This window comes from Aethalodelphis obliquidens, unplaced genomic scaffold (genome assembly GCF_003676395.1).
Source record: "Aethalodelphis obliquidens isolate GAN/ISIS:26980383/991018 unplaced genomic scaffold, ASM367639v1 scaffold119, whole genome shotgun sequence".
NCBI lineage: Eukaryota > Metazoa > Chordata > Mammalia > Artiodactyla > Delphinidae > Aethalodelphis > Aethalodelphis obliquidens.
The window spans coordinates 70,163-88,793 of record NW_020838063.1 but is presented as its reverse complement, the minus strand read 5'-3'; the positions used below and the strand labels follow the sequence as shown (position 1 = coordinate 88,793).

The following is an 18,631-nucleotide window of genomic DNA, read 5'->3' as shown; positions in this document are numbered from 1 at the left end:
CTGCTCCCGCCATCTTGCTTCCTGGCAAATGCCCTTTTCTTTGGGGGAGCCTGTCAAAATGCTGTTTCTTTGGCAGGGGAAACTGTTAAATATACATTCTAGCTTTCTAAGAACACTTAGTTTAAATAAAATCCAGTGATTGTGAGCTTTTTCATATTTTTTATGTGCAAAGCTACTAGGAATGTAGACAGGAGGCAAAAGAGTGACATATTAGGCTCACAAATATTTCTAGGACTGCTTCCATTTTCTTAAGATTAAAAAACAATGACAGATTGTTCTAGCTCAGACTCCAGGTTTGGCCGGGGAGTTCTTAAGTCCCAGACTCGAGTACTGACACCCTTCTCACATCCCATGATGCTGTAAGGATTCTGAGCACCAATATCATTCCACTACTATTTAATGTTATCAGCGATGCACCAGGCAAAGATAATACAGACTGCCTTGTGGTGAAGACTGGTTTTCTGAAGAGTTTCCTGTGAGACCTTGAGCAAGTCACTGTAGAATATTTTTGAAATGGCTTATAACCATATCCTCCTTTCACTCCCCTTATCCAGGGGGAGCCTACTACCATCAATCTAGTTAAAGCCTGGACTATTACAGTAGCCTCATAACTTTTGTCATCACAGATGTGGGGAAAGGACCAAGGACCCACTGGACCACCTCTCAGATGAGATGCAGTTACTCAGTGGTGTTCTCTGAATCAGACTTGTGATGGCCAAAACAACAGTTTGGGAGTTAGAAAACCTGTTTGTTTTTTTTAACATCTTTATTGGAGTATAATTGCTTTACAATGCTGTGTTAGTTTTGGGTGTATAACAAAGTGAATCAGCTATATGTATACATATATCCCCATATCCCCTCCCTCTTGCATCTCCTTCCCACCTTCCCTATCCCACCTCTCTAGGTGGTCACAAAGCACCGAGCTGATCTCCCTGTGTGATGCAACTGCTTACCACTAGCTATCTATTTTAAATTTGGTAGTGTATATATGTCGATGGAAAACTTGGGTCTTACTCTCAGGTCTGCCACTAACTTGCTTTGTGACCTTGAGCAAATCATGTCACCTCTCTGGGCCTTAAGTTGACCAAGGTTACAATGAGGGTATTGGCCACAATTTGTAGGGTCATTTCTACCTCACTATTGTGATGTTATGGTTTGAAATATCACCTTCCCTACAAAGTGATTTTTTTCTTCTTTTAGTATCCATAACATTTGCTAGTTAAACTACTCATTCCTCATATTTTGCTTTTTTCCCTAGCCTAAAAGCCCTTCCCTCAATCCATGACCCGAGTATCCCTTCACTTCCACGTCTTCAGAAGATACTCACTGCATGCTAAACACTCCTCTCAATTGGCTCTTTTACAATCATCTTGAACTCCAGTTGCTTCATCCAATAGCTCTTCGCAGTGTTCAATCTCCATTTGTTTTGCAGCTTTTTACACTGTTGATTCATTTTCCTTTTTGACATTCTCTCTTCCCTTGGCCTTTATTGTAAAGCAGATTCATTGCCGGCATCCCTCAGTATTCCTTTTCTGCCTTCCTCCCAACCCCTCTTTGCCCTTATTTATCCATTTCCCTGGCTTCTGTCCTCAATCTTCTACTCTCTCTGTTTTCTTTCCCTTGGTAATCTTGATCTCATTCTCAAGTTATATCCTTATCTGCTGGTAGGGTACTCCCAAATTTACATCTCAAGTCCTGTGACCTTTCTCCTGTGCTCAAGTTTGGAACTTCCAACTCTCCCCTGAGAGTTCCGCTTTGGTGTTCCAGCTAGCACATTAAACGCATCACGACTGAAAACAAACTCATCTTTTACACCTTCCTCCTGCCTCTTGCTCTCTCCCACTTCTGCCACCGGCTCTTTCTCAAGTTTTCTTTATCCCTAGTAATACCACCATCATATACTCAGTTACTTAGACTTTAACCTCATGTCCATGCTCTTTGGGATAGTCAAAAGGAGTATGGACTTCAAGTTAAAATTTCGACTCTGCTATTTGCTAATGGTATATGACCCCGGACACGTTACACAACATCTCTGAGTCTCAGTTTTCTCATCTGTAAACCAAGTCTAGTAAGGTGCTTGTGAGGATTCAAGGAAGTAACGTATATCAGGTATCAGGAACATCATAAGGGCACAATGAATATTGGCGATTACCTTCCCTTCCTCAACTCAGTTATTAAATATTTCTGTTCTCCTCTCTCTCAGATGATTACCCTGCTTCCTTGTTCACTGATAAAATAGAAGGCATCAAAAAGGAACTTCCACATCCTCCCACAACCAAATCTAATTGCTGCTCTTCATGTGAACCCATATAATCTTCCTTCAATGAATCAACTGTTCCTGAGCCTTCCTAAGGCAACTCCTCCACTTGTCCACTCAATTTCATACTCCCTCGACTACTAAATTGTCCCTTCTTTCCTTTATCATAAAACATTCCCACTTTACCAGATCATTTCCATCAGCACAAGGACATGTTTATAATAACATGTTTATTTCCAATTTTAAAAAACCCTTTCTTGACCCACATTCCTCTCCCCCACCTACCATCCCCTACCCCATTTCTCTATTGCACCTTATAGCAAAATTCCTCCCAAGATTTGTCTAAATTATCTACCTCCACTTCTTTTTCTCTCCTCTCATTCTCTATTGAAAACACTCTAATCAGGTTTTACCCCCACCACTCCAACAAACTGTCCTTGTCAGTGTTACCAGTAATCTCCATATTGCAAAATCCAATGGGTAATCCTCAGACTTCTTTTCCTCTCAGCAGTATCTGATCATTCCCTTCCCTTTGATACATTTTTTTTCACTTGGTTTCAGAAACACTGCTCTCTCTCCTACTTCTCTGACATCTCTTTCCCAATCTCCTTTGCTATTTCTCACTTATCTTACCTTCTTTATATGTTGGAATGCTGTCAGTACTCAGACCTTGGTCCTCTTCTCTATTTACACTTATTCCCTGGGTGCTGTCATCCAGTCTCATGCCTTTAAATACCATATTTGCAAAGAACTTCCAAAATTTTATCTCTATTCCTGATCCATCCTGTTAACTCTTAAACTTATATAGTATCCAACAGCATACTGACATGTCTACTTGGATGTTTTAGAGGCACCTCAAACTTACCATATCCAAAGCAGAATTTTTGATTTCTACCTATCTTCTCAAATCTGCTCTTTTTATAGTATATCTCATATCAAAAATGGGCAACTCCAGTTGTTTAGGACAAAAGCCTTGGAGACATTCTCTTTCTTTCATACCCCATACTCAATTCATCATCAAATCCTATTAGCTCTTCTTTCAAAATATTCCAAATTTAATCACTTCTCACCCCTGTATTCTGGCCCCAACCTCTATTTATCTAGCCTGGATTATTGTCATAGTCTAGTCTCCATGTTTTGGCCCTGGTTCCCCTAGCATCTATTCTTTACATAGCGTCTTCTAGACTCTAGAATCTATAGAGACATCTCTCCTTTGCTTAAAACCTACCAGTGGCTCCCCATCTCAGAGTAAAAGCCAAATCCTTACATGGCCTATGAAGCCCTACATATGATCTAAGCCTAGTGCCTCTCTGACTATACCTTCTATCACCCTTTGCTTTCTCTGTTTAAGTCATATTGATCTTCTTGTTCTTTCTCAAATATACCAGACATGCTCCTGCCTCACGAGCACTTGCTGTTCCTTCTGCTTAGAATGCTCTTCCCCCAGAAATCCACATGTTCACTCCCTCATCTCTGTCAGGTCTCTGATTAAATGTCACAATATCAGAGAATCCTTACTCGAGCACCTCATATTAAATAAAACTGCCACCACTTCTTCCCCAGCATTCTCTATCTTCTTAACATTTTTTCTTTATAGTTACCAACACCACCTGATATGCTATAAATGTCTTTCTCAGTTATTTGTCTCCCCCTCTAGGATGTCAGCTTCATGAGGGCAGGGACTTTCTGTCCACTGCTAGATCTCCAAAGTCTAGAACAGGCCTGGAACACAGTAGGTACTCAATAAATATTTGTTGAATAAATGAATTTTCTAAGCTATCCCAGATTTTCTCCACCATTAAATTTAATCATTCCTCCTAACATTCCCTCCTTAAGGCAAGTTAGTGTCATTTCAGAGGAAATTAAGATACAGATGGTGAATTGTCAAAGGTTGCAGAAGAGTCACATGTCAGATTGGACCCCCACAGGAGTAGAGAAGGCCTGGGACTAAGAGGAAAATTATGGAAGAAGAAAGTATTAGACTTGTAAAATATTTTCTGTGAAAGGGATACTATCATCTATTATTTATTTGTTTTCTGCCATTATGATATCAACCCCATGAGGTTTTTCTCTGTGCACTACTGTACCCCAGTGCTTAGAAAAATACTTGGCACATAGTTAATGCTTGATAAATACTTGCTGAATGACTAAATGAAAATGAATTACTCTAGACTCACAGCTGGTGTGGGCCAGAAGGTAAACAACTAAAGGGAAAGAGTCTGGAGGCAAGGAAATCATTAGGAGGCTATTATGTTTATCCCCAAAAGGTTGTAAGCCAGTGAGCCTGTGGACATTTTGACTTTGTACCTAGAGCTCAGATCTTAGATTAGCCAACGTCTGAGATACTAGTTGCCACACTAAACCTCACCTGTCCTGCTTTATATGCAAACCTCCAACTCAGTTATGACCCACTTATTTTCTACTTTGAGGGATTTTCTGCTATTAGGGGTTGGTGTCCTTCCCATGGTATCCTAGGGAAGTAAGTAGGTGTGCTTTGCCCCAATATCTCACTAGCTGGAGATATAACCTAAGAAAGCTACTGCCAAAAGTCACCCATGAAGTGGTGCATTATGACTATTTAAGAAGCCACAGAGCCTTTGTGACCTCACTCCTGCTCCAGAGGTAGCTTGATAAGTCACAGCAGAGGGCAGTTGGGGCATAACTTCACACAAGTCATCAAGACCTCCTCCACCTTGTTTCTGAGGAGAAGCCATCAGAAACGAACTGTGCTTTTAGCTTATTTCAGTTTCAGTTTATCAGTCATCTTGGGCCAACTACCAACCAACTTCTTTTGAAGACCAACTTGCCAGAAAGCACTTTTTTCATCTTTCAGATACAGCTTACTTGAATCATGCAGTGCATAGGGGATATCAGTGAAGAAGTTTGGCAAGACTACATCACCCTCTTCCTACAGACTGGAATGTGCTGTGATGCAGCGATAATCACCAATTCCCCTCCCTGGTTGTTAGCTTCTTATCCTGAAGTCAACTTGTTCCAATTGACCCAGGAAGAAATGCAGATCTTGCTGGTGAGAGAGGAGAGAGAAAAGTTGTTTCTTCAGGGAATCACCCTTACAGGGACCAAATGCTTGTTGATCCGGGACAACCTGTACACTGAGGGCAACAACACCATGGACCTCCACACCAAAGGCCAGAGTCGGGGCAGCCAGGCAGTGACAGTAGTTCAGATCGAGTCTGTATACCTTGTGGTGATAGGACACAAAGGAACAGGAGGAGGGTCTCTCAACTTCAAGGCTTTCAGGATGGCGGGTTACATCAGAGAGGCCATTCATCAACACCTGGCGCATTTCTAACTAAATAAAAAGGCACTGGTGTTTGACCTGGAATTTGAATTCAGTGTTATCTGATTCACCTTCTAGATTAACATAGTCTTGAGGAAAATAAAAGGAGATCCCAGATCAGGTTTGGAGATGTGTGTGTGTGTGTGTGTGTGTGTGTGTGTGTGTGTGTTAGGAAAGGGGCAGATTGGGGAGTGAGTATTCAAGCATTTGTTTCTTTGCACATTTTTTACACCTAGAACACAATCTCTCCCTTCTCAACACTTGGAGGGAAGAGTAGTGGACTGGGAAGTAGAAAATCTTGGTTGTACTCCCAACTTTTTCCTGACTTACTATATTTTTCTCTGGGCCTCAGTTTCCTTATCTGTACAATGAGGAGTGCACCATGTCTCTAAGGGCCCTTCAAGCTCTGGAAATCTATGCTTTTGTAATAATCACATACATCCTTCAAAATCCAGCACAAGTACTACCTCCTTGAGGAAGCTTTCTCTGCCTGCCTGTACCTTAGGACTGACCATAATTTGAATTACTAAAGCACTAACTCTCTGGGTAATTGGTTTGGACTTAATCATACTTTGCCCAACATTTCTTGTATGATTGTCCTGTGATCTTGTTTAACTTTTCACGTACACATTAGTTTTGTTTCCTAACTTTATTATAATCTCCTAAAGGGCAGGTTGTTTGTCTTCTACTTCTCTATTTCCCTCCTGGGATAACCCAGCATGGGGCTTAGCTAGGGGAGTTGGCTACACACATAAAATCACTTATCAGGAATAGAGAGATTTTCCAAAGTGGCGATTCTGCTGGGTGTTGATGATCCAGGGCACTTGTGGCTAGATTTTATTCTTCCAATTTGTAGCTCACCTTTGGACCATTTATCTGTTCATTGTTGTCACCATCAGGGGAAACATGGGTGGGCAGAAGCTAAGACAGAAAGTAAAAAGTTCTAAACATTCCATCTGGCTTGTTGCTAGCTGCTGTGGACATGCTGGAGTGAAAGAAGACAGGAATGAGAAAGATGAGGTTGAGTAATAAAGCATAGTGCTTATTTGACCCTGCTGCCACCAGTCCCCAGGAGCAGTGATTATGGAGAACCCTCTTCTCTGTCAGTTACAGGGAACCACTTCAAACCCCCCCATACACACTCTCAAAAGCCTGTAAAGGTCAAGGTTTAAACATGGAGGTTGTAAAATATCTGTGTGCTATTCAATACAAGTATAATGCCTGTCATATATGTAACTTAAATATTTTAATAGCCACATTAAAAATGAAAAATGATACAGGTGAATTTAATTTTAAGAATGTATTTTATTTAACCCATTACATCCAAAATATTATTATTTAACACATAATCAATAAAAATATTATTGATGAGATATTTTACATGTTTGCATACAAAGTCTTCAAAATCTGGTGTGCATTTTACATTTGCAACACATCTCAATTCAGACAAGTCTCATTTCAAATGCTCAATAGTCACAAGTATCTAGTGGCTACCGTATTTGGCAATGTGGGTCTAGGCCAATGCCATCCAATGTTTGAAACCCCTCTACAACATCCTTGCTAGCACATCCATCCATCCAACACTTTTCATGCCAGGCATTGGCTAGGTAATTAATAAAAATGTCAAAATAATTGAGAAAAGAATTTTCTTAGATAAAATTCTAGTGGGGACAAGACAAATGAAAAATAAGTTGCAATACAATGAGGTAGATGGCATGAAAAAGTTTGTTTATGCAAATATGTATTGAGCTCCCACTGTGTCGGGCACTGTTCTAGACACAGCCATAAAGAAAACACACAAAAACCTATGTTCATAGAGCTTACATTCTAATGGAAGAGATAGAATACATGTCAGGAGTTAATAAGTGTCATGAAGACAAACAAAGCAGTATAAAGGGAGATAGAGCATGATGGGATGGACTATTTTAAATAGGAGGTCAGGGGCAGCGTCTTTGGAGAGACAATATCTGTACAGAGGCCTAATGAAGTGAGGAAGTGAGTCATGAAGAGAACTAGGGAAAGTGTTTCAGGTAGAGACAAGAGCCATTCAAAGGCCCTGAGACAGGAGTGTGCCTGATCTTTTGAGGAACTATCAGGAGACCAATGTGGTTGCAGCCTCCCAGGACAATGCCCCTTTCCCTTCCCACCTGCAGCATCCTCAGGCATGTTGGTGAGGCAGCAGATACTGTCTTCTGGGGTGGAAGAGCAAAGCAGAGCAAATGGTCTCATTGCTCTCCTTCTGGGTCCTCTTTTTCTAATGAAATTGCTTTAACTTTTATTTTGGCAGTCATATTATACTGCTGACTGACATTGAGCTCCTAGTTAACTAAACCCCTAAGGCTTTTTCACACTGGCTGCTGTTAAGAAAAGAGCTTGAAATAGTGGTAGGGCAATAAGCCAGGGAAAAAATTAAATGTGGAAGTGGCTTCAGTAGAGCCTTCATCTTGGATAGAGCCTCCATGTGGCATGATACATATCCCTGAAGGGAAAGAGAGCGAGGTGAGATGGAGGGAAAAGAAGGAAAATTCTTAAGTTAATTGAGCCTTCTACATTATTCTTTGCAGCCTGGATCTCCCAGGCAAAACGACATGTTCAGGAATTAGGGCCACTGAGGAAAATGGCCTTGCCAGTTAGAAAGGCCGAGGCAAATCTTTCATTAGAGGACAAGCTAAAGTATGCAGATTCCCCATTGAACAAGAGACTTAATTGGGTGTATGGCTGACTGAGGCCCAAGGTGGTAAGCTGGGAAGGGGAAGGGAGCCTAGGTGGGCCACATAGCAGAGATCCTGCCCTTTCCAGCCAGAGAGAAGCACTTCACTGTGGTACCAGTCCATGCCTAGCTTGTTGCCATGGTGAATCTTTCCCTGGAAGCTGAACGTGTCTTGCATAAGTAAGGTACAACTGAAAGTAGAGAAAAATTCGTGTAGGCCCTTCTATTCCCAGAAGGGATCAGGAGAAACTCTGTGAGGGCTCAGTGTCAGTACAGAGAAGCTTGAAACTTGCTGTGAGGATTCATCTCCTCTCTCCATCCACCCTGTGTGACTTTGTTGCTTTAGGTATTCACAGTGGAATTCCGAAGCTAGCCTTAACCTTCGTCTGCCACCTTGGTGCCCACTTTTCCTTTCTTGTACTCTGCAGTCCAGCCACACTGAACAGGTCATTGTTGTCAGGACATGCTTCACAATTTCTTCCATGGTGTTCTCAGAATTCACTGCTACTTGCCCTCCTCTCTTCTCTAACAATCTCAAGCACATATCCTACTTACTTGCCTAGGCCCAGGCACCAGGTCCATTCCTATAATGATATTCCTTACTCCCCAGGTTTGGAGGTGTTTCCTCATGACTTGGAATCCCCCATCTTGTGCTTTGCACCTCTCTCATAACACTTAACTCCTCAACTTTCAGTTCTTACTATGCATGTACATATCTTCTCTCCCTTATTAGCCTACAAGTTCCCCTAGAGATGACTATTTTGTTGTAATTCCCATTATCAGGCGTTTGTGATGGAAGTTCTCAATGCTGGATGATTAAATAAATGACAGACATAATGAATGGATAAAGGCTGATTTTCCAACCAAGCCACTTCCTTGGTTTCATGCATTTTAAATTAATGGAGACTAGAGGTGCGGAGGGAAGATGGCGGAAGAGTAAGACGCGGAGATCACCTTCCTCCCCACAGATATACCAGAAATACATCTACACGTGGAGCAACTCCTACAGAACACCTACTGAATGCTGGCAGAAGACCTCAGACCCCCAAAAAGCCTCAGAAGCAGCGAATAAATCTCCACAATCAACTTGATGTACCCTGCATCTGTGGAATACATGAACAGACAACCAATCATCCCAAATTGAGGAGGTGGATTTCGAGAGCAAGATTTATGATTTTTTCCCCTTTTCCTCTTTTTCCAAGAGTCAGTGCTGTGCCTCTGAGGTGGGAGAGTCAACTTCAGGACACTGGTCAACAAGAGACCTCCCAGCTCCACATAATATCAAAAGGTGAAAATCTACCAGAGATCTCAATCTCAACACCAGCACCCAGCTTCACTCAATGACCAGCAAGCTACAGTGCTGGACAACCTATGCCTAACAACTAGCAAAATAGGAACACAACCACACCGATTAGCAGAGAGGGTGCCTAAAATCATAATAAGTCCACAGACACCCCAAAACACACCACCAGACGTGGACCTGCCCACTTGAGACACAAGATCCAGCCTCATCCACAAGAACACAGGCACTAGTCCCCTCTGCCAGGAAGCCTACACAACCCACTGAACCAACCTTAGCCACTGGGGACAGACATCAAAAACAACGGGAACTACGAACCTGCAGCCTGCAAAAAGGAGACCCCAAACACAGTAAGATAAGCAAACTGAGAAGACAGAAAATCACACAGCAGATGAAGGAGCAAGATAAAAACGCACCAGACCTAACAAATGAAGAGGAAATAGGCAGTCTACCTGAAAAAGAATTCAGAATAATGATAGTAAAGATGATCCAAAATCTTGGAAATAGAATAGAGAAAATACAAGAAATGTTGAACAGGGACCTAGAAGAACTAAAGATGAATGAAACAATGATGAACAACACAAGAAATGAAATGAAAAAGACTCTAGATGGGATCAATACCAGAATAACTGAGGCAGAAGAACAGAAAAGTGACCTGGAAAATAAAATAGTGGAAAAAACTATTGCGGAGCAGAATAAAGAAAACAGAATGAGAAGAACTGAGGACAGTCTCAGAGACTCTGGGACAACATTAAACACACCAACATTCGAATTATAGGGGTTCCAGAGGAAGAAGAGAAAAAGAAAGGGACTGAGAAAATATTTGAAGAGATAATAGTTGAAAACTTCCCTAATATGGGAAAAGAAAGAGTTAATCAAGTCCAGGAAGCACAGAGGGTCCCATAAAGGACAAATCCAAAGAGAAATACGCCAAGACACATATTAATGAAACTGTCAAAAATTAAATACAAAGAAATCATATTAAAAGCAGCAAGGGAAAAACAACAAATAACACAAAAAGGAATCCCCATAAGGTTAACAGCTGATCTCTCAGCAAAAACTCTGGAAGCCAAAAGGGAGTGCCAGGACATACTGAAAGTGATGAAGGAGGAAAACTTGCAAGCAAGATTACTCTACCCAGCAAGGATCTCCTTCAGATTTGATGGAGAAATTAAAACCTTTACAGAAAAGCAAAAGCTGAGAGAGTTCAGCACCACCAAACCAGCTTTACAACAAATGCAAAAGGAACTTCTCTAGGCAAGAAACACAAGGGAAGGAAAAGACCTATAATAACGAACCCAAAACAATTTAGAAAATGGGAATAGGAACATACATATCGATAATTACCTTAAATGTAAATGGACTAAATGCTCCCACCAAAAGACACTGATTGGCTGAATGGATACAAAAACAAGACCCATATATATGCTGTCTACAAGAGACCCACTTCAGACCTAGAGACACATAGAGACTGAAAGTAAGGGGATGGAAAAAGACATTCCATGCAAATGGAAACCAAAAGAAAGCTGGAGTAGCAATTCTCATATCAGACAAAATAGACTTTAAAACAAAGACTATTAGAAGAGACAAAGAAGGACACTACATAATGATCAAGGGATCGATCCAAGAAGAAGATATAACAATTGTAAATATTTATGAACCCAACATAGGAGCACCTCAATACATAAGGCAAATACTAACAGGCATAAAAGGGGAAATCGACAGTAACACATTCATAGTAGGGGACTTTAACACCCCACTTTCACCAATGGACAGATAATCCAAAATGAAAATAAATAAGGAAACACAAGCTTTAAATGATACATTAAACAAGATGGACTTAAATGATATTTATAGGATATTCCATCCAAAAACAACAGAATACACATTTTTCTCACGTGCTCATGGAACATTCTCCAGGATAGATCAAATCTTGGGTCAAAAGTCAAGCCTTGGTAAATTTAAGAAAATTGACATGGTATCAAGTATCTCTTCTGACCACAATGCCATGAGACTAGATATCAATTACAGGAAAAGAGCTGTAAAAAATACAAACACATGGAGGCTAAACAATACACTACTTAATAATGAAGTGATCACTGAAGAAATCGAAGAGGAAATAAAAAAATACCTAGAAACAAATGACAATGGAGACTCAACGACCCAAAACCTATGGGATGCAGCAAAAGCAGTTCTAAGAGGGAAGTTTATAGAAATACAAGCCCACCTTAAGAAGCAGGAAACATCTCGAATAAACAACCTAACCTTGCACCTCAAGCAATTAGAGAAAGAAGAACAAAAAACCCATAAGTTAGCAGAAGGAAAGAAATCATAAAAATGAGATCAGAAATAAATGAAAAAGAAATGAAGGAGACAATAGCAAAGATCAATGAAACTAAAAGCTGGTTCTTTGGGAAGATAAACAAAATTGATAAACCATTAGCCAGACTCATCAAGAAAAAAAGGGAGAAGACTCAAATCAATAGAATTAGAAATGAAAAGGAGAAGTAACAACTGACACTGCAGAATTAAAAGAGATCATGAGAGATTACTACAGGCAACTCTATAACCATAAAATGGACAACCTGGAAGAAATGGACAAATTCTTAGAAATGCAGAACCTACATAGACTGAATGAGGAAGAAATAGAAAATATGAATTGACCAATCACAAACAGTGACACTGAAACTGTGATTAAAAATCTTCCAACAAACAAAAGCCCAGGACCAGATGGCTTCACAGCAGAATTCTATCCAACATTTAGAGAAGAGCTAACACCTATCATCTCAAACTCTTCCAAAATATAGCAGAGGGAGGAACATTTCCAAATTCCTTCTATGAGGCCACCATCACCTTGATACCAAAACCAGACAAGGATGTCACAAAGAAAGAAAACTACAGGCCGATAGCACTGATGAACATAGATGCAAAAATCCTCAACATAATACTAGCAAACAGAATCCAATAGCACATTAAAAGGATCATACAACATGATCAACTGGGGTTTATTCCAGGAATGCAAGGATTCTTCAATATATGCAAATCTATCAATGTGATATACCATATTAACAAATTGAAGGAGAAAAACCATATGATCATCTCAGTAGATGCAGAGAAAGCTCTTGACAAAATTCAACACCCATTTATGATAAAAACCCTGCAGAAAGTAGGCATAGAGGGAACTTTCCTCAACATAATAAAGGCCATATATGACACGCCCACAGCCAACATCATCCTCAGTGGTGAAAACCTGAATCCATTTCCACTAAGATCAGGAACAAGACAAGGTTGCACACTGTCACTACTATTATTCAACATAGTTTTGAAAGTTTTAGCCACAGCAATCAGAGAAGAAAAGGAAATAAAAGGAATCCAAATCGGAAAAGAAGAAGTAAAGCTGTCACTGTTTGCAGATGACATGATACTCTACATAGAGAATCCTAAAGATGCTACCAGAAAACTACTAGAGCTAATCAATGAATTTGGTAAAGTAGCAGGATACAAAATTAATGCACAGAAATCTCTGGCATTCCTGTATACTAATGATGAAAAATCTGAAAGTGAAATCAAGAAAACACTCCCATTTACCATTGCAACAAAAAGAATAAAATATCTAGGAAGAAAGCTACCTAAGGAGACAAAAGACCTGTATGCAGAAAATTATAAGACACTGATGAAAGAAATTAAAGATGATACAAATAGATGGAGAGATATACCATGTTCTTGGATTGGAGGAATCAACATTTTGAAAATGACTCTACTACCCAAAGCAATCTATAGATTCAATGCAATCCCTATCAAACTACCACTGGCATTTTTCAGAGAACTAGAACAAAAAATTTCACAATTTGTATGGAAACACAAAAGACCCCGAATAGCCAAAGCAATCTTGAGAACGAAAAACGGAGCTGGAGGAATCAGGCTCCCTGACTTCAGACTGTATTACAAAGCTACAGTAATCAAGACAGTATTGTACTGGCACAAAAACAGAAAGATAGATCAATGGAACACGATAGAAAGCCCAGATATAAACCCACGCACATATGGTCACCTTATCTTTGATAAAGGACGCAGGAATGTACAGTGGAGAAAGGACAGCCTCTTCAATAAGTGGTGCTGGGAAAACTGGACAGGTACATGTAAAAGTATGAGATTAGATCACTCCGTAACACCATACATAAAAATAAGCTCAAAATGGATTAAAGACCTAAATGTAAGGCCAGAAACTATCAAACTCTTAAAGGAAAACATAGGCAGAACACTCTATGACATAAATCACAGCAAGATCCTTTTTGACCCAACTCCTAGAGAAATGGAAATAAAAACAAAAATAAACAAATGGGACCTAATGAAACTTCAAAGCTTTTGCACAGCAAATGAAACCATAAACAACACCAAAAGACAGCCCTCAGAATGGGAGAAAATATTTGCCAATGAAGCAACTGACAAAGGATTAATCTCCAAAATTTACAAGCAGCTCATGCAGCTCAATAACAAGAAAAGAAACAACCCAATCCAAAAATGGGCAGAAGACCTAAATAGACATTTCTCCAAAGAAGATATACAGACTGCCAACAAACACGTGAAAGAATGCTCAACATCATTAATCATTAGAGAAATGCAAATCAAAAGTACAATGAGATATCATCTCACACCAGTCAGAATGGCCATCATCAAAAAATCTAGAAACAATAAATGCTGGACAGGGTGTGGAGAAAAGGGAACACTCTTGCACTGCTGGTCGGAGTGTTCAGCCACTATGGAGAACAGTATGGAAGTTCCTTAAAAAATTACAAATAGAACTACCATATGATCCAGCAATCCCACTACTGGGCATATACCCTGAGAAAACCAAAATTCAAAAATGAGTCATGTACCAAAATGTTCATTGCAGCTCTATTTACAATAGCCCGGGGATGGAAACAACCTATGTGCCCATCATCGGATGAATGGATAAAGAAGATGTGGCACATATATACAATGGAATATTACTCAGCCATAAAAAGAAACGAAATTGAGCTATTTGTCATGAGGTGGATAGACCTAGAGTCTGTCATACAGAGTGAAGTAAGTCAGAAAGAGAAAGACAAATACCGTATGCTATCACATATATATGGAATTTAAGCAAAAAACATGTCATGAAGAACCTAGGGGTAAGACAGAAATAAAGACACAGACCTACTGGAGAACGGACTTGAGTATATGGGGAGGGGGAAGTGTGAGCTGTGACAGGGCGAGAGAGAGGCATGGACATATATACACTAACAAACGTTAGGTAGATAGCTAGTGGGAAGCAGCCGCATAGCACAGGGAGATCAGGTCGGGTGCTTTGTGACCGCCTGGAGGGGTGGAATAGGGAGGGTGGGAGGGAGGGAGACGCAAGAGGGAAGACATATGAGAACATATGTATATGTATAAGTGATTCACTTTGTTATAAGGCTGAAACTAACACACCATTGTAAAGCAATTATACCTCAATAAAGATGTTAAGAAAATAAATAAATAAAATAAAATACCACTTACTACTGTCTTACATAAGATATATTTATTTGTTTATTTATTATCTATATTGCATAATAGAATATAAGTACCATGAGAACATAGATGTTTGACTGTTATGATTATTGTTATATCCCCTGTAAAACTAGCACAGTGCCTGGCACATAGGAGGTTCTCAATAAATACTTATTGAAAGAGTATATGAACAAACATTTTCAAGGGCCTAATATGCTGCAGATCTTGTGTTAGGCTATACTGAGAGGAGTGAGGTAGTTGGAGATAGACCTTCTATCCTGTGGTGGGAGGAGGAGGCTTACAAATTAGTCAGGGAGTCAAATCCACCCACTAGTAACTCTCCTGAGGTAGAACGTGGTAGCTACTATGAGTGTGTATAATCTTCAATGCAATGTCAGGGGTGAGATAACTTATTTCAGAATAGGGTAGTTTCTGAAATCTTTGGAAGAAGGTGGGATATGACCTGTGGTTATGGAGATGTACAGAACTGTCAAAGGTGAGAAGAAGCAAAGGGAAGGAAATTTCAGATAGAGGGGACACCTTGAGTAAAGGCACAGAGAAGAAGTGGCAGAAATGTTTGGACAGACAACAGAAGGTTGTCTAGGGTGGCTGGCTGGAAAGTAAGCTGCATCAGAGTGAGTGGAAGAGGCAGACTAGGTTCAGGGCAGGAGGCTTCTGGCTCTCTAGGCCAACTATGAAAACTGAGAAACATCTTACAGAAATGAATAGTGTGTATTTATGAAAGCAAGCAGCAAGAATACTGGATTAAGTTTATATCAAAAAGAAACACCAACCTTCACTGTGGAATTAATGCTTGGCACCATCAGAAAAATCCCTACAGGGGTACTAGTGGATAGTGAAAAATATAGAGGATATTTATCAGGTTTTTATATTTTTCTGAACCTGCCTGCAAGCTTGATTTTAGATGTCCCAAAAGGTTTCTCACTCAGTTCTCACAGCTGGGACAAATTGTTGCCATCAAAGACATCTGTTCTTTGTTAAATGGCCCAACACCCAGGCAATCTGGAAGAATTGCATGTTATGTATAAAAACTCATTTGCACATTGCTTAAAAAAAAATCTTCCAAGCCCACATTGCTGCTTCTCAGTACTCTTACAATGTCAGCTATCTAGTGCACTCTGCCCCATCCTCATCCTCATCATTGTCCTTGCCATCATTATCATTATTACTATCACCACCATCATATTATTGCTTTAGGGTGAGGAGGGGGGACAGGATTATTTCAGTCGTTACTTTAAGAGGCCATTCATTTTCATAGATCTCTCCTTTCACTCATAGTATGGGCATCTTTATTTTTGAGTGTTCTTCATTTTTATCTTACCAGCATCCCTTTTCTTCTTTTTGATAGCTGTCTCCCCAGTTTCCCTTTCCTCAGTGGGTCAGGTAGGTTGGCACACCTCCTCTTCCTGACTCATTGTTCCCCTGACCACAGTGAGTGGTTCAGGACCAGAAAGTGACCAATGCTGAGCCAATCCTGGGACTTTTGCTGAAACGACTGGTAATATTATATTTTATTTCCATTGGAATTACTAGATATAAGGATGAGGATAATAACAGAAATCCCTTGTTGAGTATTTACAATTATTCTAAATCCTTTACATGGATTAACTCATTTCATCATCACAGTAACTCAATGAGGTAGGTAGTATTATAAACCATGTTTTACAGAGGGTACATAACATCAAGTAACTGTCAAAGTCACACAGTAAGTGGCAGAACAGGGAGTCTTCTGGCAGTGGAACTTCACAACTTGTGCTCTTGACCATTAGGCTATATTGTAGATGAATATATTATATAAGTCTAAAGTAGTTGGGGGTGAAGCTGGAGTGACTGAGAATGAAACTGGACTATTAAGAGAGAGAAGTCACATCCTAAAGATGTCATTGAGCTCCTGAATCCAGATACCCTTGATCTTCTGAGGTCTCTGAATCAATAAATTCCCTTTTTTGCTTACGTCAGTTTGAATTGTGTTTCTGACACTTGCAAAACTAATCTTCTTTCAATTTTGTCTTACTCAGAGCCTCAGATTTCCGTGAATTGGAAGTGGAGGAGGAAGAGTCTTGGACCACTTCAGGCCCTGACTGGCTCCATTATCTCCTCCTCTTGGAGCCACATGACCTCTGCCTGTAGTTCCAAGACGACCTTAGTCTTTGGAACTATCACTGACCTATGAAAAGGGAATCTAAATCATGGCTGAGGAGATTCCCCAACAAGTACCATTGACTGGAAGCCTTGCTTGGACATTGAATCACAGTACTACTCACTAAGCTTTTGCCTTGCTATCAAAACCTTGTCCCCACCTTAAAGTCTGGTTTTGGTAGTTCAGTTGCTTCCTGCATTCCTCTTTTTTTCACTGCCTCAGCAATCTGCTTGATGTCATCATCCTTCAGGAAAAAGGGTCCAGGCTTTTCCTTGTCTTTTCATTTCCCAGCCACCAGAATCCATCTTGAAACCTCAAGTTGATGGCTGAGGTTCTGCTACTTGCTAAGTAAGAGGCTTCTCAAATGCCAAATGCCCACCTGATATTCTTGTATCATATATATCTGACTTACATATGGTACTTGCTGCCAGTCTGCTTTGGTCTGGTTTTGGCATATAGGACATGCTCAATAAAAAGTTGAGCATGCCCTATAAGGTTGTAGTAGGCATTTATTGTTTACCTTCATAACATCCACTCCCCAGCATCCCTCTTCCCCTAAATCCTTGGTTTCTTTTTATGGATCCATATGATGAGGTTTCAGAGAGGCTGATTCTACCCTTAACTCCAGGAGTTGATCAATCAACACATTCTACCCTTTATCTGCAAAGATTAGTTCAAGGGTGATTATGTGATCAAAGCTGGTCAAATCAAAATGAATGTCACACATATAATGGGAAAACTGGAACAAAAATGCTTTCTTTTTTCTTTTAGATGTAAAAATTGAAGAATGTATCCCTTGAAGGTGTTGGCAACCATCTTGGGGAACTAGCCTTAGGCTGAAGTCAAAATCATGGAAGGCAGGGTGAAGAGAGGGAAAGAAATCAGACCCTCTTGACATTGTTGAGCTACCAGAAAAAGCCTCACCTGAAGCTAGCCCTATCTCTGGACTTATCGCTTGTGTGAAATAATTTTATTTTTCAGTCAATTTGAACAGGATTTCCTTTCAAATTTAACCATAAGAATCTCAAATGATATACCTACTGTTTTTGTGGTCCCAATTATTTCTGGTTGGATGCTAACTGGGCCATATACAGTAGCATGGAGAGATACAAAACTAACATATGCTTTAGGAAAGGCAGAGATGAGATGGAACAGTATATGGTAAACGGTGTGAGGGCAAGTACTTTGGGAAAGAGGATGGCTGATTTTTAAGGTCTAGAGTTGCACTATCCAATACTATAGCCACTAGCCATATGTAGCTATTCAAATTTAAATTAATTAAAATTTGTTGAAATTAAAAACTCAACTCCTCCCTCAAGCTAGCCACATTTCTAGTGATCCATAGACATATGAGTGGCTACTCTATTGAATAGTGCAGATTAAAGAAC

At 40.0% G+C, this 18,631-nt stretch overlaps 1 protein-coding gene across 1 annotated transcript; it reads left to right on the top strand.

Annotated features, from left to right (window-relative positions):
• The first annotated feature begins 4,870 nt into the window (after positions 1–4,870).
• Positions 4,871–5,603, top strand: LOC113615544 (uncharacterized). Its single transcript, XM_027098064.1, has one exon. It carries the CDS (start codon positions 5,109–5,111, stop codon positions 5,568–5,570), a length of 462 nt encoding a protein of 153 aa, XP_026953865.1. The 5' UTR covers positions 4,871–5,108; the 3' UTR covers positions 5,571–5,603.
• The last annotated feature ends 13,028 nt before the right edge of the window (positions 5,604–18,631 follow it).